General features: G+C 37.0%; 5 protein-coding genes across 7 annotated transcripts; 2 read left to right on the top strand and 3 right to left on the bottom strand.

Annotated features, from left to right (window-relative positions):
- Positions 1-634: 634 nt before the first annotated feature.
- On the bottom strand, positions 635-1,440 carry LOC116179610. Its single transcript, XM_031499413.1, has 2 exons — positions 1,245-1,440; positions 635-1,191 (listed from the first exon to the last, which is right to left on the bottom strand). The coding sequence occupies exons 1-2, from the start codon at positions 1,438-1,440 to the stop codon at positions 710-712; spliced, it is 678 nt and encodes a 225-aa protein (XP_031355273.1). The 3' UTR covers positions 635-709.
- A 486-nt stretch (positions 1,441-1,926) lies between these two features.
- Positions 1,927-2,640, bottom strand: LOC116178342 (proline-rich receptor-like protein kinase PERK2). The gene has a single exon (XM_031497811.1). The coding sequence runs from the start codon at positions 2,638-2,640 to the stop codon at positions 1,927-1,929; it is 714 nt and encodes a 237-aa protein (XP_031353671.1).
- A 393-nt stretch (positions 2,641-3,033) lies between these two features.
- Positions 3,034-3,390, top strand: LOC116178341 (PH domain-containing protein DDB_G0275795-like). Its single transcript, XM_031497810.1, has one exon. It carries the CDS (start codon positions 3,034-3,036, stop codon positions 3,388-3,390), a length of 357 nt encoding a protein of 118 aa, XP_031353670.1.
- A 4,624-nt stretch (positions 3,391-8,014) lies between these two features.
- LOC116179303 (protein PRRC2A-like) lies at positions 8,015-9,618 on the top strand. 3 transcript variants are annotated; one of them, XM_031499062.1, is made up of 3 exons: positions 8,015-8,340; positions 8,456-8,787; positions 8,841-9,613. In XM_031499062.1, the coding sequence occupies exons 1-2, from the start codon at positions 8,043-8,045 to the stop codon at positions 8,620-8,622; spliced, it is 465 nt and encodes a 154-aa protein (XP_031354922.1). In that variant the 5' UTR covers positions 8,015-8,042; the 3' UTR covers positions 8,623-8,787; positions 8,841-9,613. The 3 variants fall into 3 exon arrangements, with proteins under 3 accessions (XP_031354922.1, XP_031354920.1, XP_031354921.1); XM_031499060.1 differs by having other exon boundaries at positions 8,740-8,787; positions 8,841-9,612; XM_031499061.1 differs by lacking the exon at positions 8,456-8,787 and having other exon boundaries at positions 8,841-9,618.
- A 10,562-nt stretch (positions 9,619-20,180) lies between these two features.
- LOC116178906 (enhancer of split mbeta protein-like) lies at positions 20,181-20,962 on the bottom strand. Its single transcript, XM_031498561.1, has one exon. It carries the CDS (start codon positions 20,911-20,913, stop codon positions 20,392-20,394), a length of 522 nt encoding a protein of 173 aa, XP_031354421.1. The 5' UTR covers positions 20,914-20,962; the 3' UTR covers positions 20,181-20,391.
- Between the last annotated feature and the right edge of the window lie 3,475 nt (positions 20,963-24,437).

Here is a 24,437-nt window from a genome sequence, read left to right as displayed (position 1 = left end):
GGAAATTTTAGTTTCCATGACAGAGGCAGAGAAGACTACGTTTCCTGCCGCTCGTCACTTTACTGGCCGCACTTGTCACTTTACCGGCCGCACCGTCACTTTACAGGCCGCATTTTTGACATTTCCAAATGTCTATAATGGCTCCTGTCATCACTGACAGATTGACATTAACAAAAAGTTCTATATGAAAATTGAAATTTTATATTAAAATACGATTTCGGGTAAAATTTAATATAAAACTCGTCAGTAAAATGACATTACCTGACTCGTAAATTAAAGTCAAATTCAATATTTCATCGCCAGTAATGTATCATTTTCCGGACTTTTATGTAAATAACTATTACGCAGTCAGTACGCAAGTAAGTACTGTCGATTTTGAAATACTTTTTGAAATTTAAGTCAACGGAGTCATAGTGTCACTAAAATTGAATCACCTAAAATGAGCTTTACTTGTGTCAGAATCATAAACGCAAAAGGCTGTGCGAAATTGACATACGTAACAAATTTCTCTTCTGAAGAAAGTTAATTGCTTTCTCTGATGGCGTGATTAAGAGCGCATGCAATTTGTCGATGTCCAACTTTTGGAAAGCATGGGTTTAGTTTATTAAAGTAAGCAAGTTTAGTATTGAAGGTTCTTTAATCTGTACAATTAACTTATTCAGTCTTCGAGAAAAAACGCACCGGTCCCAATGCCTTAGGTGTCAAATTGTTAGTGCAGAAAGTCTTCATCGTCCAAGAATCCTTGAACCAAAGCGGCGTGTGGTTCTTCCAAGTCGTTGATGCCGTACCCGCTACCTTCTTCAACGGTCGGATTTGGAAGCGTCGTTGGCTGTCTGTCTTGAGTTACAGTCACTGTTTCGTCCTCGACTTCGGGTACTTCGATAATAAATTGCGTGGTTGTGGACAGGGTTGTTGTCGGTGGCGTGATGGTGGTGGTGGTGGTGGTTGTAGTCGTCGAGTTCGTTGTGCTGGTTGTCGGTTTTGTGAAAACTGAAGGTTTGGGCCATGGGGCTGAAGTTGGTGTGGCCGAATGCATCTGCTTGCAAATTTTGTGCGTAAAACAACAGTCCGAGCAGCACTTGTAACCTAGAGGGCAATGGAAGTCGTGGTGGCACTCGAACACCCTAGTTGCATGGTAAGGGTACGGCTTGGGGCAGGACGGCTGGGCTACGGGACAAACTCCCAGCTTTTCTAAAACGCAAAAGTTAATGGGGATGTCACAAAATATATTAATTTGTACGTACCTCTGTAGCTACAGCAAACATATCGACGCTGCAAACAACAACCCACGTTCACTGTGATTATGCACCACTGTCTGCAAGAAGGCGGACCCCTTTTCGTACACGTATTGCACCCCTTGTTTACAACATAATGCCTTTCAGCACTCACTGTAGCAATAACGACTAAAACCGTACAGACGAGAACCTTTTCAGGAAACATTTTGCGCTAACTGCAAAATCTTGAATGATTGCGAATGGAGCGCACCCCATCGTTTTATCTTCGGATTATGATTAATAGTGTACACAAATAATTGTCATACATTCAGGAAATAAAATACTCATTAATTTCCCGTTTGCAACTTTGATACCTTTGTAATTAGTGTTGATTTACTAAACTTAATGAGGTCATTCGAAGATAATTAAATCAATATTCGAAACCGATAGCTTTATCGACGTTAAGACATAATTTCGACTCGTGGCTCATTGCCTAATTGTTATCAACGTCCGAATTTTTGTTTAATTTTAGATGCGTTAACGTGGTGGCTACGAAGGTCTTCCGAAAGGATTTCCTCCATCTTCTGAACTTAGATAGCAAAATGGGGTAGAATTCGAATCGCATTGGGGAACATAAATATCATTTCCTCTATAGTAATATTTATTTGAGTAATTTAAGCATTAACTAGGCTAAAAAATTAAACTACGGCATCTATTCATTACCGGCCGTTTTCGCTTCCCTTCTGATTGTACCATCCCAACTGTTGCAACACTGCACGTTGCCGAAACAGAGAGGGTTGCAACCGACCGGCGATAGCGGCGGCGGTCTGTACGGAAAACAGATGACGCACCCTTGTATCGCCTGGGAATTTGAGCAGCACTGCTGAGGGGGAAAACCAGGTCCGGGATTGTTGGGCCAAGTTGGGAAATTTGGAATGGGACGATTTGTCTCCGGTAGATGTGGGTTGTATGGATAAGGTGGGAAGTTCGGATTGGGGTAGACTGGAGGATAGTTGGGAATTGGGTAGTTCGGAATCCAGGGTCTGATCGGCGGCGGTTGCTGGATGCTGGGCGTCACCGGAGTTTCGGTAGACTGATTTGGCTCGAGCTCGGGCTGTTCTGGTTCGACCGGTGGCGGCTGGTTCGGTATTCCTGGCCAAAGGAATGGTGGTTGTATACCGGGGCGCGGAATCCAGCCGGGGTTCAGGGGCGGCGGTACGCAGCACCATCCGGTAGGTTGCGAGTTAGGGCAGTAACATCCTGGTGGTGGTGGAGGTGATGGTGGAGGTTGTACGCAGGTACCGCAATCCTGAGTTGGTAGCGACTGTAAGCAGTTGTTAATGCAACTGTTTAACTTTTGTTGAACATCGTAAGTGAATGCACAAACTCCCGTTAGTAACAAGCACAGCACCCAAAGATGCGACATTTTCGCCCTAGTTTGCTTCACAAAGTGTGTCAAATACGGTTGCAGTGTTGAATGATTCTTATCACTCTCTAGAAGGTTATCAGGAATTTAAAAATATTTTCAAAATCGTATTTGAACATCAAATGTAATTAGAAATAGATAGAACAATTTTACAAACGCTAATTCAAATAGTAACGTAGTGGTCATTGCGTAACCAGGCCTTAAGTTCATTACGTGATAACCTAAAAATGACCGAAATTTGTACAAATTAACAGTCAAATCTATGCACGGTTCTTATTATCATTACGACTTTGCTCGACAATGTTGCGCGTTGGTGTTTTGTGTTTGCTTCTCGTAGGTAACGCCGTGTGCGTTCCTATCTATGCGCAATCCAACTGCTGCGGTGGACAACAAATGGTAACACAAATGTGTCCAGAAAATTGTTACTACAACCAGTATCAGCCGTACCTGCAGCAATACATGCAAAACCCATTCCTACAGCAACAGCAGCAATACTACCAACAGTTCGTGCAACCCCAGCAGCAACAACAGAATTATTACCAGGGCCAGGTGTGCAACCCGTACTGCCAGGGTTATCCGGGATGTTGTGAATGGTCGCCTAATGGTCAAATCTACAACAACCCAATCGGATTTAACAACGGATGTTACGCGGGATACAACAGAGGCTGTGGAGCTCAAACCAACCAGCAGCAACAGCAAGCGCCACAACAGCAGCCACAGCAACAACCAACGCCGCAACCACAATATTAAGAAGGTGAGGAAAACTCAACCTCAACCACAAATCTTCATCTTTTAGGCCTTGACCGACTACAGTAGCAACAGTCTTGTAATTTAACGCAGTATTTATTCCATAATAAATAAGTGGCCAAAAAAGTGTTTTTTTAATACCGTCCAAAACGTGCGGTACTGGTCTCAAAACCGGCTAGCACCAGTCGAAATTATGCAACGTTCAAATAAATTTATCTTTCGTTTCTAATGTGAGGAAATGAACGTAGCCTAGTTAGATAAAACTTCCAGGTTCAACAATTTGGACAATCTTTATGGCGGTTTCGACAAAGACCCAGATAAAATTAGCTTTCCGAGCAGCAACAAGGATCGAAGGTTAACTTTGCACGTGCATATTTAAATTACAGTCTAAATTCCTCCTATTCAACTTTTTTTTTTTTAGACTCCACGAATCACCTCAGGTTAACCCTCTCTAATTAATAATAAGACAAATTATCCAGTGGTAAACATATGCAGCTCACTGTACCATATCAGTTTTGGCGCCGGTCAGAGTTCAAGGAATTTGTCAATAACCTTGCACGCCGAACAACAAGTCGAGTTGAACGGTTCAACTGGCATTCACATCACTCTTCATTAGATTATCTGACAAAATAGACGACCAATCAGAAACAATCTAAGACACCAGAATCAGAAAAGGAAGTCAATGCTGATATTGCTTTACATGTGGAAACCTGAAGACCACATTTGTTGTTTTTCTTTCTTAAAAATGGAGCTTCTTAACGAAATGCGACCACGCTTGAGAAGAACTGTTGCATTTTGGTCAATATCTCAAAGCAAAAACCGTCCGCAAGGCAAATGTTCTTCCACTTTATTCAAAAATTATTACCTACATTGACTTCAAAAAGCACCACGTAAAGTATTTTTGGTTTGTTATAGTGTCTAAAATTATAAAAAGTTTGCTACCAATCTACGTACTTTAAATTTGTGGTCAGTGGGGTGCTTTTGCAAGGTAAAGGAGGGGGTATATTTTTTGAATGACAATTACTAGTCTTAGTTACATGTTCTTAAAGAGTACACTTTTTTGGATAATCCAACATAAAAAAACTTATCATGTTACATAATCAAATTTAGTAGAAGAGTTGTGTTAATTTTATAATTTCACTACTTTGCGTTAAAAAAATCGTTATTCTTTTGTTAGTTATATCAAAGCAATTTATTGTATCGCAAATCATTTAAAATGTATAAGTAAATCTATATAGTTCCGGAGCCTTTGTGACAAACAGACAGACACCAAGAGCGCAAAAGTTCACTTTTAATGTTTTGAAAGTAAAAGTTCCCTAAAAAAGGTGCCCTTTAATAATCTGTACCGAAAACTAGTAGTTACCATTAAAGAAAGTATGCCCCCGTTGACCATGCAGAAGTACGCCACTGACCACAAATTTAAAGTACGTAGATTGGTAGGAAACTTTAATAATTTTCGATACGATAAAAAATCTTCTTTAAAAAAAACCTATTGAAGATATATTCAGAGTTTTAGGCAACATTTCCACCCTGTATATTACTTTTTGATATAGATAGGATACAAACCTTGATTGCTTATACTACCATAGCCAAAGTTTTCATGAGTGCAAACGTACTCTTTCGAAATCTCACCAGACTGTTATTAGAATTCTGATTAGGAATCTTCATAAGAATCTTTCTCTTCCCAAATTCTAGCAGTCTTTAAACTTTTTACGAAAATGCAGCAAGGGAGAACCTCGCCCCAACATTCGGGATCATCTTAAAAGCGTTCTTAAAGATTTACTCCTAAAAATATATGAAAGATTAATTCTTAAGATGGCCCTGAAAAGGTGTACCAAATGTTCATCAAATCCTGCCTAGAAAATTTTTCCCAAACTTTAGGTACCATTTTAAAAGTCGCCCTAAAGCTCGTGAAGGAAATCTTCCTGAGGGGTGGCACCCTACTAGACGCGTCACCAGGTGACGGATAGGGGAACGGCTTAAGTGAATGGGTGTAAGTGGCGCATTGGTTAATGCTAGGGATAAGGATGCTCGTCGCTTATGAAACAAGAGCTGATAGCAACCAGAGACAACATCGCAGACCAGCTACCCCGCCCGGCTGTAGTATCGCGGCCAAGGGATTGCAGGGAGTTAAACGGTGTCGACATGTGTTCCACGTGCGTCAACCATGACGAATTAGGAGAGCTCAGGATCGTGCGGGGGGTCTCGGCTTTACCGTCCGGACCAAGAGGAGACAACCTCAGCAAATAACCTAAATCCTAAGGGTCAGATGAGGGGGTGCGTGGCTGAATCAGCGACTAAAGCCCCTAAACCTCGGAGCACGCCTTGTACACGTGTGAACATTTCTTTCTACCGTACTCGTGGGACTCATACGTACCAAGAAAAAACAAAAAAAAAACTACCCCAGAAGCACATGATACTGGATAACCTAAAAACCCCCCGAGGCAGCGCATCAGAAGCTAAAAAACATGGGGCTGCTGAAGCAGGGCAACCAGATGCTATCGAGACTGCACTGAAGACACAAGTAAAATCCTTCTTATAACGGTTTCTTGAAAACGAAGGCCGTTTCTAGAAGTCTTTTTGAAAAACTACTCCAGAATTTGCTTATAGGTACACAGTTTTAGACATCTCGTTAGGGAGGTTTTTGTAAATATTCCCAGTTATTTCTTTACACAAAGCCCTAACCAAATCTTTTTTAAGGAATCGTCTTTAAAGTCCTTGAAGATCCTATAAAAAATCCTTTTTGGAAATTAACCACATCTATTGTAATAAGTATTTCCTATTAAATAGATATTATGAAAACTTTCTTCGCAACCACGGACATTATTTTTAAAAAAGTCTTAGGAATGTTCTCAGAATTTGTTGATGAACATTACGCATTCCCTTAAAATTTTCTTTTATGAACCTACAAAAATTATCTTCTCTTCAAATATTCAAAATTTTGATGTTCTTTTTAAGTTCGCACAGTCCTATACTAAAGCTCTTTTGAGACACATTCTTTGAGCTCGAAAACCTTAGAAGCCGATTGAAAGCCTATGGTAGGAAATACCATTTTTTTTTAAATTTTGCTAGAAACTATTTGCAAACCTTTTTTGGTAATTTTTACTAAACATTAATCACCAAGATTTTTCTTGGTTGAGGTGCTAGAGCTATTAGCTACCGAATGCAAAAAAATGAACTAAATATCTTGACAACTGTTAGTATACCTCGGACGGAAAAAGTGGCCATAATAGCGCCTTCCAATAATTGAATAAACAAAGCTATTAGCTAAAATTGCGCCCACTAAGTATAAAATAAAGAGAAGACGATTAAAAATAATAACTTCCAGTATCTTGGGCCTCCGGTAACAGTATAACTTATATATTATAGCCCTGTGGAGTATACCTCCCGCGGTGTCACCCTTTACCATTAACCACTCAAAATTTGCTACAGATTTATAAAAGTGGGCCACGCAAAAATATGTGAAGGTTACGTTATTGAATTTGCTCGAGAAACGAAAAACGTAAATTACACTGTATGAGAAAGGGGTTGGGGGCAATTTTTTTGGTGGTGGGTTTCACGGCGATCTCAAACCACTGTCCTTTGTTGAGCGAGTTGATACACAAATTCACGTGGGGGATGAAATCAAAAACCGCTCTGGAAATTTTGATTCATCTAAAACAGGAGATGTTTTCCCACCTGGGCCACTTTTTTAATTTAAATTTAATAGAAAAAACGTAAATGTAGTCTACGAATTTTGCAAGATTTTTAAAACACTGAATAGGTAAGTGATTCCTAAAGAAAACAGTGTACATTTACCCGTCCGGTTACACTTTCCACATTTATACTAAATAATTAAAGCGCAAAATTGTTTAAAATAGGGGAAACAACTGATAATTCGGCGATAGGTGAGGTAATTCTCACATTGACACATAAGGCATCTAAATCATGCATTTTCGGGTGTTTATAGTGAAATTGAAGCTTAAATAAATACAATGGCCCGTATGAATAAAAATAAGCAAATGCTTATACTTGCAAAATTCAAAGTAAATACTCGTAAGTGCTCCTTCGCACTGGGCGACTGAGCAGCGATTCTAAGCAGAAGGACAGGACGCAATGCAGCGCTGCTAAGCAGACCAGTATGAAGGGGCAGTTATGAGTATTTACTTTGAATTTTGCAAGTATAAGCATTTGCTTATTTTTATTCATACGGGCCAATGTTTTTGTCATTTTCTAGTTTCACCAAGAGGTGGCCTAAGCTACTGTTTTAGAAATCCCGAAACCGAACAGTGGCGGCTTCTAGTAGTGATATGGTGAACGACACTGTTCACGTCGCCCTCTCTGAGCAGTTTCCATATAATTTCACTTGTGAATTTGCGCGAGGGCGACATCTATTGATTCTCGATATTAATACAACTCCTTAATGATAACGGAAGTAATTGAAAACTATGCCGCGTCTGGATCACAGAGTCGCAGCGAGATCTTTCATGAATATAAATCTCTTCTACATTTATCTTGAGAATTATCTACACCAGCTTCCAAGTCCGTCGACCCTTGAAACAATTTTGGAATCCTCGAAGATAGAAGAGTTCACACTACGATAACCCCTTCGGACTAACAAAAAAAGTAGTATTATTTAGTTAGATTATTCCCGAGCTAAGCTCCCGTAATAGAAAATGCGCGGTTCCGGCATATTGTGCTTTTTAGTACTAGTGGTACCGGCCCACTTGTTTATTATTTGCCAAATTGCGTGTCCTCAATACCAGCAGCCCTGCGGAATGCCCTACAATTGTGGAGGATGCTGTAATTACTACCCGCCGCTTCCACCGCCGAGGCCCTACCCTATTATTTACCCGGGACCATTTTACCCCGTTCCGTATCCACCGGTAACGCGCCCGAGTATCGTCGTCAAACCTACCCCTAAACCGCAGGGTCCTGTAACAGTCGTAGTGAACACGTCGACTTCAACTAAAGGCAAGTATAGATTTCCTACTTGAAAAGGGTCACCTAGTGAAGGATGCCTGAAATGTATAACGTAGGGAACCGGCTTGACTAATAGAGGGCGCGTACATTCATTTTTGGGTTTTAGAATGGCATTGTCCAGAGGATAATGACGACGAGGATTATAGATCATCCCTTGGAGAGCTGGTGGAGTGCGAGTTTGACACGGATTGCAAGACATTTTCCGTACGACACAAGTGTTGCTACCATTACATTTTGGAAACTCACATTTGCAAGCCGGCTGTGACCGCCTAACTTTAATTAGTTTGTTAATTTGAAACTTTATTAATTAAAATAAACGAACGTACTAATCACTTACTAATTGATTAATTGATTGAGTGCAATAACTAACGCATGTTAAATTACGAACAGAAACTACATCCACCTCCGCTCCGTGTGTATCGCAACCATCAAAAAACAGTAAGTTAAAGATGTAAATAATGTGCACACCCTCAAAGGTGTTTCCCTTTCAGGATGTCCAGCGTTAGGAAACCCTTCCGCCGAGGAATGTCGCAGTTACAAACGCATATTTCCCAATCCGACAACGTGCGTAACGCCAGCCGATTGCCCACATCCTTTCAACACATGCTGCGAGGACGCGTGCTTCAAAGGAAAAATCTGTAAAACCTACCTACCTACGTTTGATTAATAATTAAATCGGCTTATTTATTTTAATATTTAAGTGGAACGCCAGTTGAATAATCACGTAAATTGATTTCCTTTAGGTTTAGGAGGTCAATCTCAATTTGTATTAATAGCTTATTCTTTATATGGGCATTTTTGCATAATAATCTTAATAAATATTTAAACGTAGGTAAGCATTAAAAATCCATTACATCAATCTAATCGAATTCCTAAGCCAAGCCCGAATACTTTCCAAATTATTTACATGGCAAACTTTTAGGGAATCTTCCAAATGTCTAATTTCATAGAAATTGCTCAATCCGAAATTGGTTTTGATATGATTTTCGTAAATATTTTAGACATTTAAATATCTAAGGGTATATAAGGGTAATTACTAGAAATAGTAAAATGACACACTCATGGCCAATTTTGCAAAAGTTAAAAATTCTACCTTTACGACATATGTACGTTTTCAAGGTATTGAGACTTTTTTATATTAGAAGCAGTAATAACTTTTGCAATTTTGATAAGCAGCATAATCTAAGACATACTTTACCAGCTACAATATCTCGTTCAAAGTTAACTCTGCATCAACAATTTTATTCGTGTAATGCACCGCGACTTTACAATCTCGTTTCTCCTAAAATTGACAACAAAAGTAATCTCAATGTATTTTTATTGCAACTTAAAAAACCCTTGTTGGCTACGGAAAACATTGAGGATGATTTTTTTAGTTTTGCGGATTAGTTTTTATGTGGCTTCGTAAATAGTTCTCATGATTTTTTATGTTTTATATAATTATGCTTTTCTTTTTGGATTCTCTGAAATTATTTTTAAGTTATTTTATGATCGTAGTTTACAAGTTATTTTATTCCCAGCTCAACTCAAATTTTAAAGACTGCTAGTAAATGTAATCCGTAATCTTTTCAGCTTTATTCATTATTATTATATTGTTGGTTTTTGTTATTATAATTGACTGGCTCTAATTCTCTTTTCGCGGGTATACCTATAATATGCAATACACGAGGGAGGTCTCACCACGGACGTTGTGTATGGGACCCACAATATTTCTCAATGTGATTTATTTACCAAGTTTAATTTTCTGTTTTATTGTAAATCATGTTATTATATTGAGGAATAAATATTATTATATTATTATTATTAGAAAAGGTAAAAGTCGGGAGATGCCAAATTTAATACCACATAAAAGAAATATATGATCCACCACTTTTTACATTAACCTAACTAGGTATATTTTTATTCAAAGTTATAGGATAGGGTTTGTTAGTTAAGACTGTAGGCTTAAACAATTAAGAAAAATCGCTTGATACACCACCAAACTTCTATACTCGGGATATTTTACGAGATTTTTATTCAATTTTACAGGACAGGGTTGCTAATGACGCCTGTAAGCAAATCATTTAACAAAAAGAATAGGTGCACCCTCATCAAGTCTCGATTTCTAGACAAATGAAGCAATACTTGGGGATTTAAAAATTTTAAATCGACGAGGAGTCAGTATAGATACTTAACCAAACAGGATGGTGAAGATTATTTACCAACTAGGTACTAGTATTTATTTAAACAATGGTACTAGTTAGGACGATGATGAGGTTTTTCGTAATCTTAAGGGAGAAAACAATTTAATTATAATGCAAAACCGGAATGCGGTAGTGAGAGAAGGGAATGATGGGATTATGGTGGGACCTTTTCGGGTTGACGAAAGGATTAAAGAGGAAATCGACTGGTGGAATTTTACACGCAGCACCAATTCGTGGTATGCAACACATGGTTTAATCATCCTCGGAGGCAGAGCTTTTACAGGGCCAAATGTCGACAGTGACCATAATTTGGCGCTAGGTATATATGACCTGAAATTCAAAAGACCGAATGAAAACTAGTCACAAATGGAATTTAGAGATGTTAAAATCTGAGGAAATAAGACTGGTAAAAAATCAAATATATCTGTGATCACAGGAATAGAGGGTATAGAGGAAAGATGGGTGAACTTAAAAACTAGTATAATAAATAACGCAGAAATAGAAATAGGTCGTCAGAAAACACATACTAGAAGAAAGTGTATAACAGAGGCTAAAAGTAGGAAAGGAAGCAAGTTAAAAAGTAATCGTAAACGATTTACATAAAGCGCATTTCCACTTGCATTCATTTCCCATTTGTAAGATGCAACTTCTATTAAAATCGTAAAAATCCGGCCACAAATATGAAAGATAGCGTTCCACATGGGCAATCCATTTTTGACGTGCGACTTCAATTTCAGTTTATGAGAAGAATTTCATTTCAATGCTTTTCTAAATAAGAAAGTTGGAACTGCGCATGCGCAAACCTAAATTTTGAAACTAATGTTAGATTTTCCTTTGTTCCAAGCGCCTAAATATCAAATTTCACTTAAATTCTTCCATAAATAAAAAAGTTGGCACTGCGCATGCGCAAAACCAAATTTTGAAATTGGCGTTTGATTTTCCTTTATCCCAAGTGCCTATGTATCAAATTTCGTTTAAATACTTTTATAAGTAAAAAAGTTTGCAATTCGGTTTATAAATGGTCGAGATGCGAAAAGGGCACTGTGAATTTTGAATCGATTCGATCAACTTTTGGCATTGCGTATTATATGGCTAAAGCTATGCCCATATTGAATTTCATGCAATTCAGTTCATAACTAACGGAGATGTAAAAGCGATCGAACATTTCTAAACAAAGTTATCGTTCACACGGACAGATAGATGGACAGACAGACAAAGGAACAGACGGACAGACCAACAGGCAGACGACAGATAGCAATGCAAAATTATAAACGATCTCTAGGATCGTTAATAAACGGCAAAAGTGTAAAATTATGGAACATGTAAAAAACGGTTTTTTGTTTTTTTTACAATAACTTTTTTTGTAAGCGGTACAGAAAAAATTCCTTCCTTGGTACAAGACTCGACACCATAACGAACCAAATAGCGAAAAAAGTAGAACAATAGCTCTTAAGATAAAGAACTAGTAGCGTCGCAAAACGAGCGGACGGACGGCCGGACGGACAAAGTGGCCACAATAGCGCATTTTTTTTTATTTTTGTGGAAATGCGCTAAAAAGTTGAAACAAGACCATACAGAGGAAGGAGAAAGAAAGTATACAACGATAAGGAATGAAATAAGCAGGGAAGCAAACTATTTGGAAGATCATTGTAAGGAAATGGATGTATTAATTAAGGAGGGAAAATTCGAGAAGGCATACAAAACAATTAAGCAGTTTTTTGGAAAAAGTAGCACATAGCTTAAAAAATGATAATGGTTCAATTTTGTATGAAGATAAGGGTATTGCAAAAAAAATTGAAGCAGTATAAGGTGGAAGTGGGTTTAGTAGAGAAGAGCTGGAAAGAGAATGTGAAGTGGACTCGGAGGAAATGGGCGATTGCATTTTACGGGACGAATTTGATCAAGCGATCACAATGCCCCTGGTGTAGACGGATTGCCAGCGGAACTAATCAAAGCAGCAGGGAATAACAGGTGCGTGATGAACTGTTCCATTTGGTTTGTAAAGTATATGAGACAGGAAAACTACCGTCGGATATTTAAAAAATGCAGCACAATACCGTTACCAAAAAAAGCAAAGGTATTTCAAAGCAATAGAGAACGCTTAGTTTGGTTACCCATGCATTTAAAATCCTGACGAACATCATAATGAAAAGAATAGAAAGAAGTATAGAAGATATTTAGACTAATTGTCAGTTTCGATTAAGGAAGGGGAGAGGTACGGGTGGTGGTGGGTGTGTAGATCTCCGTAACGGAATCAAAGTTGCCCCTTTTTGTGACTAAAAAAACCTATGTGAAATTTTTGAAAAATCTTTGAAAATAATTGAAAAATCGCCGAAAAACTGAAAATGTCAACTTTCGTTTTCATTTTCCCTATGTTAAGCGGCGAGTTCCCGTTCCCGTTAGCCCCTTCTACGGGCACTTTTTTTGGAGAATCTGGATTTGTTATCAGTATTTCCATAACACGCTAGGTGTAGCGTAGAAGCTACAGGATACTCACTACTTGCTTATTTCTTATGGACGCCATATTGGATTTTTACAGAATCAGATAGAGGAGAGTCCAGCCATTTTAGAAAATATAGAAAACATAATTCGTGTAGTTCCATTTTTTTTCGCAAATATGTGGTTGAAGGTCCACTGATGGTTGTGTAATAAAATCCCGAGTCACCCCTGGGGAAGGGGGGCTGAGGGTTGAGGTTTTTCTCCTATAATATCTCGAAGTCTCATATCAAAAGCGAAAGTTCATAAAATTTGTTCCTATATTTTTCATCGAAAAAAAAACGCGTAGTTTTTCAGTTATGGTCTCCTGAAAGTGAGCAATTTAAAAAAAACTCAGGTTTTGAGCCGAACTTTTCCCTGTAGCTAGTTATCTGTTTACTTGTTACGTAGTTGTGGGGAGTTAAATTTCCTTCATGAATCATTTACATTATTTGGTCATTTATCTTTATCATCATTTATCAAAAAAATTAGACTTATCTTATGGACCCCTAACACTAAGATATAATGTATACATAAGGTATTCACTTCATACTTATGTAAACTACCACATGTGGACCATGTACACTGATCTTAGAAGGCTAGGGAGTGAAGCGAATAACCAAATAAGCCTATTTTTTGAGCGGAACTAGCAAATGTACAGTGCTTCTTGATGGAAATTTAATTTCCTACAACTTCATAATACCACTAGAGGGAAAAATTCGATCGAAAACGTGAGTTTTCTGAAAATTGCCCACCTTCAAAGGGCTAATTTTTCGAAAATATGTATAAAACACAGTTGTAGCAAATTTTATGTGCTTTCGATTTTAATAAAAAAATTTTGTCCTTCGATTCACCGTTTTCCAGGTATAGTCGGGACTTTATTACACAATCATCAGGGGACCTTTCCCCAGACATTCCCGAACAAATTGAAACTACACGAATTATTTTTTCTATTTGCAGTTTTTTGGCATGAAATGACTGGAATTATATGTCGCCGATAAAAAATAAGACCCTGTAGCTTCTACATCCAGCGTGTTATCATGGAAATGCTGATAACAGATCCAGATTCTACGAAAAAAGATACCCATAGCTAACGGGAACCGACAATTTCCAACCCCTTAGGCGGGGAAAATGAAAACGAAATTTGAAATTTTCAGTTTTTCGGTGATATCTCAGTTATTATCAAACATTTTTCAAAAATTTAAAATGCATTTTTAGTCACAAAAAGGGACAACTTCAGCTTTTATTTATTTAACCTACACAGACAGCATTTAATGAAATTTTTATATTTTAAGTATAAGCAAAGAGTAATTATTATTAATTGTAAGTATTCTTTGGTATAAGGTAAATTTTTTTAAATGTTTTTAAACAATTTTACTTGCAATATGTTAATGTTGTAACCTTTTAATAAATTCATAAATATACTGCCCCACTGCACGTCCTGTACTTTTGCAGCTGTAGCTACTTATGGATTAGAAAAGTTTAGAACAGCTAGGAATTAATTTATTATTCTACTTTGTAGAACGAGGTTGCTAATGAACCGTGTAAAAAAATATTTGATGCACCGCTAAAGTTAACTCTAAAAAATTCATGATTTTTACTTATAGGGATTAAAAATTGTTTAAAACAATGCGGTGTTAATTTTCTACTCATTTTTAATGGTTTGGGTTGCTATTGGAATTTGTAAAGTAAAATTATATAAGAAAAAAATATTCGTGTTCGTGTTTTTTATACAGTGTCCATTTTTTGGAGTGCCGCTATGGGAATCTCGTTCATCTTAAAAAGTTGGTTAAATGAGAGCAAAATTGCGATTTTGCATGCTGAATAATATCCTAAAAATAAATTTAAAATATCTTCAAAAGTTTTATCGAAAATAAAACGAAAAGTTCTGATTTACGTTTTTAATTTTTTGGTCTGTTTGGGACGTGCAACAAACGCATAAAATTTATAAGCACAATAAACGGCAAAAGTGTAAATTATGGTACCTACATGAAAAAAAATTTATTTTCTACTGTATCTTTTTTGGTGGACAAACGGACGAACAGGTGGACAGACAAAGTGTACTTTTTAGTGTATTTTTTAAGAAAAAAAATTCGCTATTGCTGGCTGTCTGGCTGGTTGGATGTCCGGCTGAGATCTCAGCAATTCCAATAGCTGGATACTTCAAATTTACACTAAAAGCTGACCCTCAGAAATTCATCTATACCTTTTAAGAAATATGTATAATTAATTTTATAGAATGGGGTTGACAGTCAAGCTTTCAAACTTAAAATTGTATTCATGGTACTAGTAAAGCGCCGAGCTTTTCCAGGACCGAGAATAAATTAATTTGGTACAGGAAAGCGCATGAAAACTAACGGTGGTTTATTTAGCAATCTATCGTACTGTAATTGCCAAACATTTTCTTTAGAAATGTTTACATTTACTAAATCTATTACTTTCATATTGACAATATTTTCAGCAAAATTGCCACAAGCCGCTTACATTTCAAGCAAGAATTTTCTGACACGATTTTTCAAGCCGTATCTGGAACTTTTCAATTTTTTTTCAAACTAATCGCCAATTTTACAAGACGGTCCTAGAGAAACTGTAAAAATAGATGAGTGCTTTACGCAGTAGGCAGGTATTAAAAAACCTGGCCAGGCATTCGACTGTTACGATTTCAAATTTGCAGGCCTTAGGACTAGACAGTCGTAGAAATTAAGTATACTATTGAGCAAAAAATATGTAAATGCAAATCTATCCTGTCTTTAACGACATCGAGTAATTACGGTAGTTTAAAGAAAAAAAGACAAACAACCAAAGCTTGGGAAAGAGTTAAAAATCGTATATAATTATGCTGAAAGAGCTACATTTAGCAACAAAGACACGAAACCTTCCCAACGTTTTTACAAAAAGCAAAAATGGATTAAAATTGTTCGTGTAGGTACGTGTAAACCAATACACGATACATTATCTTCCTATGTTTAGCAAAGCCGCTTAAATTGAAACTCGAGTACCTCTGCTCGCGGTAGGAAAATCAATCCTAATTTTGAGCGAAGTTTTTAAAAGCATTCTAGTGGAAAAAATATTAAATAACTGTAAGTAAAGAACACCGTAGAGAAGAGTTTACAGTTTGAAATTACAATACACATCGAAAACTGAAATTGGGCGAATAAAGTTACCAAAAAACAATGGGGTCCATCCTAACGTGTCCTGGAATGAAGAAGGTGAAGTTCTCATGGTATCCAATGACATTTAACTGCAAAACGCAAATTCCGTTTTGCACGTGCTTATCGTCAGTTATGAATGCGATAACAAATCAGGATGTAATATGAATAATGCTATGAATATAAAAAATGCGCTTACGTGTAATTTGTGGCTCGTGGGAAAATCGAGATAATACAGGTCGAACAATCTTAAAGGACAAACACCTTATTCAAATGGGGAACTTGTTAACAAACTACTTTTTTAAATAATTAATATAATAATATACTACTCGTGTTTCTCCAGAACGCTGCCCTTCAAAAAAGAAGAATGGCCATTACTAGAAAAAGAAATTACCTACTTAGAGCAAATTTAGAACTATTCGACAATGCAAACGTTAAATTTTAGAGCACCCGAGTCCTGCCTCTCTTCAAGTGACTGCAATAATTATAATTGACAAGAATTTCATGGGTGTAGTATGTTTATCTATTTAGTCAATATTGCCGTGAGGTAATTTTCCTTGCCAATTTATGTTTGAAAATTTGAAGGCATAGTCTAGTCTGTACAAAAAATTGCACTACTTAACCAAATTATGTTATTTTTTGGCCTGTAAGATCTTACCAATGTAAAGATAGGAATCAGAATTGCCAAAAAGTAGGCATTTGGGGAAAATTTTCTCGATTTTCACGCTGCACATTAGCGGACTCAGGTTTTTAAGAGTTGCAAATCTAGATTTATACCGTATATGTACCTATTCCTTAACAACATTAAAAATGTAAGTTTGCAGTATTTTTTGCAAGATTTAGTGTTTAAAATGCGCGACTGGCCTATAAGTAATTCTATGTTATAAAGTAAATTAACAGTAGCGTGCGTCTACAGAACTAAAAGGGCCACTTTTTTAATGCAAAGAATTATTGTTCGTGTGTACTATTAAAGAATTAACCTTTTTTAATACAACTTAAAAAATGTGCCCCCCTTAGCCATACCTTGACCCTTGATGTACGCTACTTATGACTTATCACAAATTTAAAGTGAATAGCAATTTTTGTATAATGTTGCTGTTTTGAAGATGTTCACCCTGTATACAAATTAAAAATATTTAATGTACGACAAAGGTTATCACAATAAACAAAAAACCAATGTGTAAATTGGTTTTCTTTAAAAAAATGTAATTTTTGGAACAGGGAAGGGTCCATTCTTATCTGTACCTAAAAGGAGGTTTAGGGGCCCTATAAACAAGAGCAAACAGGAGAATAATAATTTTTTCTGTACCAAAAAATTACAGCCCTCATAAGATTGTTTTGTAAGCGAGTTATCAAAAAAAATTTTAAAACGGGGACAGGTTATATACTTTTGTAAGCTAAAAAGGATGCCTTTTGGATTCTGTAAACAAAATCCAACAAGGAAACAAAAATATTTGAAGTAGGTACCACAAAAATTACAGCCCTTACAATAAACGGATGGTTATGTAGAAGTGTTTTTATTTAAAAAAACGTTCACATTTTTGAAACCGGAAGGAGATATATTTTTATATGAACTTACTTAAAATGAAGCTTGTGGGCCCTATAAACAAGATCAAACAAATTCGATGTACAGTGTGTCCTATTTTGTTGACCGCAGTGTATCTTAGCTGTAATGATAAGACACTTGCGGTTTTGGCGACTCTGTGCCAATTTTTGTGAAACTTTTAATATCACAAACAGAATCAATCTGGCTATCGTTTCTGAGATATAAGACGTGAAAACTAAAAATATAACTTTTTGGAGTGCTACCATGTCTTACTGCCCATGTAAGATAGAAAAAAAGGTAAAAACTGTTTATTTTAGATATTAGAATTGAGTGGCGTAGTCAAAAAAATTTTTGGTTTGTCGTTTCTGAAGTTTGACCAAATGTTGGTATTTTTTAAATTCAACACCCTATATAACTTCACGTCAATTTATGTTTTTCTGATTACATGGATGTATAACAACCTATATTTTTTATTTGATTGTATATTATATTACCTGTATCATATTTTTCAAAATTTTGAAATGACATTTTTCTACCGTCAGCCATTTTTATTGATTGGTATCGCCATGGATACAATAAGCAAAACGCAAAACAAAATCTCTATAGCCCATTTAAAAATCATAAAAAATAAGGCTTTTATTTTAAAATTTAAAAAAAACATAGGTTGTACACCAATGTAAACAGGATAAAGATTGCAAAAAATTGACGTTTAGATATACAGGGTGTTGCATTTAAAAAATACCAACTTTGGGTCAAATCTCAGAAACGGTGGTCCAAACATTTTTTTTACTACACCACTGGATTCTACGTAAAAATATCTAGAATGGGCCAGTTTTTACCTTTTTTTTATATACATGGATAGTCAGATACGATAACATCCCCAACAGTCAAACTTTCGTGTTCACCCTGTATCTAGAAAGCAAGCGTAGCTAGATGACAGCTGAGATACACTGCAGTCTCAACCAAAATAAAACACACTGTACCTACACACCACAAAAATTACAGGACTCACAATAGACGGATTATTTAACAGTGGTTTCTTTTAAATATTGTGAATTTTGAAACTTGTAAACAAAATCGAGCAATAAAATCATACTTCTACCACAAAAATTACAACCCACGCAATAAACGGATTGTTATGTAAAAATGAGTTTTAAAAAATCGTTTTTTGAATTATGTGCGCTAAAAAAGTGACTTGGTGACCCTGTAAACTAAATTAAACAATGGGATTTTTTGGGATCTTTTTTGTGCACTAAAAGTCTGGATACTGGATCCTGTAAGCACAATCAAACCAGGAAACAGAAATACACAGTTGAAGTGATTTAAAAAAGAGAGCCCTTGCAAGATATGTAAAAGTGAAATTTATTTAAAAAATTATTATTTAGTTTTGTTTGCAATTTTTTAAACGGGTTAGGGCTATAATTCTATGTAGGAACTTAATAAAGAGCAGTATTCGGAAATTAATGCGGCAATAGATAGTTTTAACAAAAAAACAGCTGAAATTGGATCAAAGCTACTTAAAAAGAATTCCGCGCACCTCTGCATCTGCAATTCTGTAGCTTTTTTATTTTCGCCCCCCCCCCCCCTGAGTAGATGTATAAAACCGCCCCTGGTAGAATGGCTATGTCAAAGTGAGTTTTTATAACAAATTTATAATTTTTGAAACGCGGAGGGGGCTTTACTTTTACGTGCACTTAAAGGGGGCTTATAGGTCTTGACAAAATCACACAAGGAAACAAAAATATTTGAAGTATTAGGTACCACAAAAATGACAGCCCTGACAATAGAGAAATCGTTTCGTGTAGCTTTCTGTAAAATTTGTAATTTTTGAAACGGCCAAGTTATATATTTGGTTGAACTGAAATGTTGGCTCGTGGAGTGGACCCTGTAAACAAAATCAAACAACGGAACAAAAATATTCGATGTACTACAAAAATTACAGACGAATTGGGTAAATCTTGAGCTGATCTTATTAAACCATAACATTTTCAAAAGTATTTAGGACTTTTGGGTACAGAAATACAAAAAGAGAAATTTACAGTTAGGTATTTTGGATAATAATCTGGTGGTTTTGCTTTTTCTCATGCCCCACCTAGACAAATACTTGCCACCCCTGCTACTTCATCTTGATTACGGGCCTGACTTTGAACCAGTTACTTACTGCATAAAAACCTCATTTTAAAATGTGCGTGTTGTCTTTTTTGCATTTGACGCGACCGTACGTAATATGCCAACAGCGAATCTTTAGGGGTTGACCATAAGCTTTGTGCCTTTGTCAACCTGTGTAAGTAGATCAATTCAAACAAGTGCTCCCACTTTGCTCCGATTGATGTCTCAAGTCCACTACCACTTTCTCCACACCTTTAGCCAAATTTTGTTACTAAATAGAGGACTAAACGTAGATTCTGGTATTAGGAGATTATTTTTCAATTTGCCACAAACCTTTTCCTTGAAAGTACAAAAATGAATAATAAAACCTTTATATTTAACAAATTTATTCCTTTAAAAAAAATTAATTCTAAAAATGCACAATGTTATAAAACTTAAATCTAATTCTCAGGTACTTAATAAACAAAAATTCTCATTATCACAGTAACTTAAAAACTAATATTAACACTATAAACCTATCGATACTGTGAGATTATAAACAAAACTTTACTTGCACTTACTTGCCTTAAAATCTAAGTAACTACCAGGGTCTCCACATGGGCGCGGGGGGATTTAGTTCGGGGGTGGTTGGCGGGGTGTAATTTGGTGAATACTGCACTTGTACACTTTGTGAAACACAATCCAATTGGCGTATGCACGAGCCGAGGTGTTGGAGGAGCTTTCGTCCGGCGACGGGATCGGCGACGTCGTTGGGGGTTGAAAGGAACTGCGAGACCTCCTGGGCGCACTGCGAGAAACCCGCGCGGAACTTCTCGGCGTAGCTCTGCTCGCCGGGCAGCGCGAGCTGGTGTTGGCGTTTCAGATTGTGAAGATGTCGCACTGTCAGCTCCAGTATGTCCGCCTTTTCCAATTTGGAGACGTTCTCGCCCTCGCTCTGAAGGGCGGTCACCATAAGCTCCTTAAGCTCGTCGAGGCAGCGATTGATGCGCGCCCTTCGTTTGCGCTCCAGCATCGGCTTCATCACCTTGCGATATTGGTAGGTGCGCGAAATTGGCTCCTCGCCGAATTCGCCGTTTGGTACCATGTAGGCCGTTGGCGCCATTTCGCGTAATTATTCTCTAAATGTGTCGCACTACCTCACTTAATAACGTTAGTCGTAATGTGAGCGGAAAAAAGCCGCAAGTTATGGTTTTATAAGACCGGTAGGGACTTATGGAGGGGCGAGCTTTACACCTAGGAATTGAAGTGAAATAAGTTCGACCATCTCGCTTTAACACATTGTTATCGGAAAGGTCGTTATGAATGGGTGCTTTTTTTCACTTTTAAGCACCCTTTATTATTAAAACGGGTGGCGGACACATGCCTTTACATTATGGGAAAATTACTCGAGCGAAGTTGAAGATAATTTAGTCGCCTCTTGCCATTTACCTTCAGCGGTTAGCTAATAAAGTTATATAATGCGATGTTTCTTATACAAACGGATGTTAAAGTAAAAGTAGAACAATAATAATATTATTAATAAAGTAAAGTAGAACCAATTATCGGCCCTATTCACTCGAGGATTGAGAAGATTATTATTATCATCACCAAAAAATATCAATTTCATCCTCGTTGCGCAAGCATAATATTTGCGTTTCTTATTAGGTGATAGCCAGAACCAGGTGCTACGTGTGTAAAGGCATCTGTACGAAGTACCCCGTGGGAACGGACCAACTCTACACGTCCCACGAATACCGACAGCTTGCTAGGATCCGTGTAGGATGTGGTCGTGCGCTCGTGCTTTGTTTTCTATCGCAAGGCACGAAACCGGCGCGGGCCGGACGGACGTCGCATTTCTATACAGTTTGTCAATTTCGGAGGGGTGGGTTCGTCGAAAAGGTCACAGTTCTCCCATACAAACTGGACCAAATCGCGCAAATTCTTCGCACACGAATATAAATTACCTAATTGGTTTGGCACTCGCCCAATTTAACTACCTGTTTCTGTATTTCTAATACTTTCCATTTACATAAAGGTTAATTTGTAAACATTTCTTTCGATGTCAAGAATTCGGCCTCAAGTACTTTATTTTTTATAACCTGGACATTAGGACAACTTGCGTTCGCAAGATCTTCGGATTAACGCGATCGTCGACGTAATTTATTCTTGAAATGTCAATGAAAATTACTCCGAAGTGAAGTTTTAATTAAGCAGGGATTGTGCAATTTCTACACCTTGAAACATTATTTTTATTGCAAATTTAACGGATGTCGATGATATGGATACCTATAAAGTGGTAATTGTCCAGTCGATCCTGCAGTAACAAAAAAGTCGTTAAACATGTCACTTTTTTTTATTAGAGGCTTCGTTATCTTTAAGTTACCCTCTTCGTCTTCTTCATTTATGAACCGTGGCAAGTTCTGCAGAAAATGCGCTGCATGTATTACAAAAAGAGAGGGCAAGGGTGTAAAATGTTGATATTTTGGTTACATTTGTAAGTCACTGAAAACATATTGGATTCACCGCCACCCCCATCAAGCTATGTGTTTCATTTAGCTTCCAATTTCCAATTTTGTATATTTAAGAAATGGGTGCGTTTAGTTGGCTCGCTATCGAACGGTGTCACACAAATTTGCCCGCCTACCTAAATTACGCGAATAATTATTTTGTAATCTGGTAATTTTAAAAGTGCTTAGGAAGGCCTTTAAAGAGTAAAGTTCAGTTTCGAGCCAAACTGGACAGCGGGATACCAGTAAAATGCCCACGAAATATTCTTTAAACCCTTTAAAGAGCTCATTGAGATTACACTTTATACCCTATAAGGCAACTTCTTAAAGAGGAGGTATCAATTCCTCTTAAACACTGCAAGCCAGTAAAGAGTCGAAAGCATTTGAAATGCTCTTGGAGGCTCTTCGAGACACAAAAAAGCTCCTTAAGAGAATCAAAGTCTCTGAAGCCCCATGACTTATCAAAGGTTCTATAAAAGCCTCTTGGAGACTTTTAAAAACTTTTGAGGAATTCTCAAAACTTTCAATACCTTAACGAATTCAGTGCTTAATAATTGTTCTTAAAGGGAGGAGAAAACCTTGGGAGGTTCTTGGAAGCTTTTTAATTCCTAAAGGTTTCTAAACATCTTCAAAAGAGCTTAAAATAAAAGCTCCTCAAGATCCAGTTCTTAACAATAACAATGTGTAATATAATTTGGGCTGTAAATGTCCCTTAAAAGCTCATAAACATTCGGAAACTGAGGACTGAGTAAAAGCTTTTAACACTCTCACAAGCCTTATATGCTCGTTAGAGGCGCTAAACGCTACTAAAAGGGCTTTCAAAGAGTGGTTAAAATATCCATTTATCGTCTTATACAGGGTGTTCATTTGAAAACTTCCCACCACGGATTTATCGAAAACCACTGATTAAAGGAAAAAACGCGCAGACACGTCAAAAGATTTGTCAAGGGGGACAACTTTTTAACCAAAAACTACTTCACCCCCTTTTACCCTCTGCCCCTCAGGGCCATTCTCTTACAAATTTTAAATGACAAGTGGTATCGAGTAATAGCTTGTTTGAACGGTCTTTCGAAGTGCTTTATTGTGACGTTTGATTTTTTAAAAATCGGTCGATCCGTTTTCGAGAAAATTAGAATAATTTGCAGGTCCACTATTTCGGCTAGTGTGTAAACCATTTTGGACGTAAAATCTGAATCAATAAATTAATTTTCACTATCCCCAAGATTGTCACAACGGTAATTGACAGCAAATTAAATTAATTATTTTTCATTTGCCTATTATATACATTTTTTGTACGTCGTATGGTTTTTATGTAAAATAGTGTCGAGATATTGTGGGGAAATTGGCAATTTTTGAAAAAAGAACAAAAAAATCAAGTGCAATTTTCTGGTAATACTGGTAAACGCTCGGACGCTCACAATAAATTGCTACACAATCTAATGAAGAGTTCTTAAAATACGAACTGTGTCCTTAGCCTTTGCCCCTTTTTGACGACTATGGCATAAAAAAAGGATCAAATTTGCAAGGATGTATGTACGAGTATGTCTTAGATAGAGGATACTTGCTGTGTCGTGTGGACCAGGGGTCAATTCTTTCCATCAATTTTTTTAGTTTCCTTGATTGATTACGTCAAAGGGTCTACAAGCGACCCTCTGGCTGATCACCCCTCTCGATTTTTAAATGACGAAATTGTCGAGAAAACTCTGTTTCAATTATAACGGGCTGTAATTTTTCTAAGGCATGAAATATTTTAGTTTCCTTGATTGATTACGTCTGTAGGGTCTGTAAGCAACCCTCTGACTGATCATACAAATATCACCTCATCGGATATTGAAATGACGACATTTTTTAAAATACACAACTTTCACTCAACCTGCATTATAATTTTAATATACATTTGAAGGGTTGTAAATAGTTTAGTACATGGGTCAACGTTAGAGGTAACGACTCGTACTGTAAACTGTAAAATAATACCATGGATGTTACAAACTGCATAATATGTATATAAGATAAAATCGGTACCTTCCCGCCTGCGCATCATAAATCATCCATCAAAAATTTTACCTTGCAAACCCACATACGTGATCATTGAAAACCCTAAGATGGAGCAGTCAGACAACTGGAAGATTTTCCAAATTTT

The sequence above is a fragment of the Photinus pyralis genome, unplaced genomic scaffold, assembly GCF_008802855.1.
Source record: "Photinus pyralis isolate 1611_PpyrPB1 unplaced genomic scaffold, Ppyr1.3 Ppyr1.4_LG8, whole genome shotgun sequence".
In the NCBI taxonomy this organism is placed as follows: Eukaryota; Metazoa; Arthropoda; class Insecta; order Coleoptera; family Lampyridae; genus Photinus; species Photinus pyralis.
The sequence above is the reverse complement of the archived record's forward strand: the minus strand, read 5'-3'. Positions and strand labels throughout refer to the sequence as shown.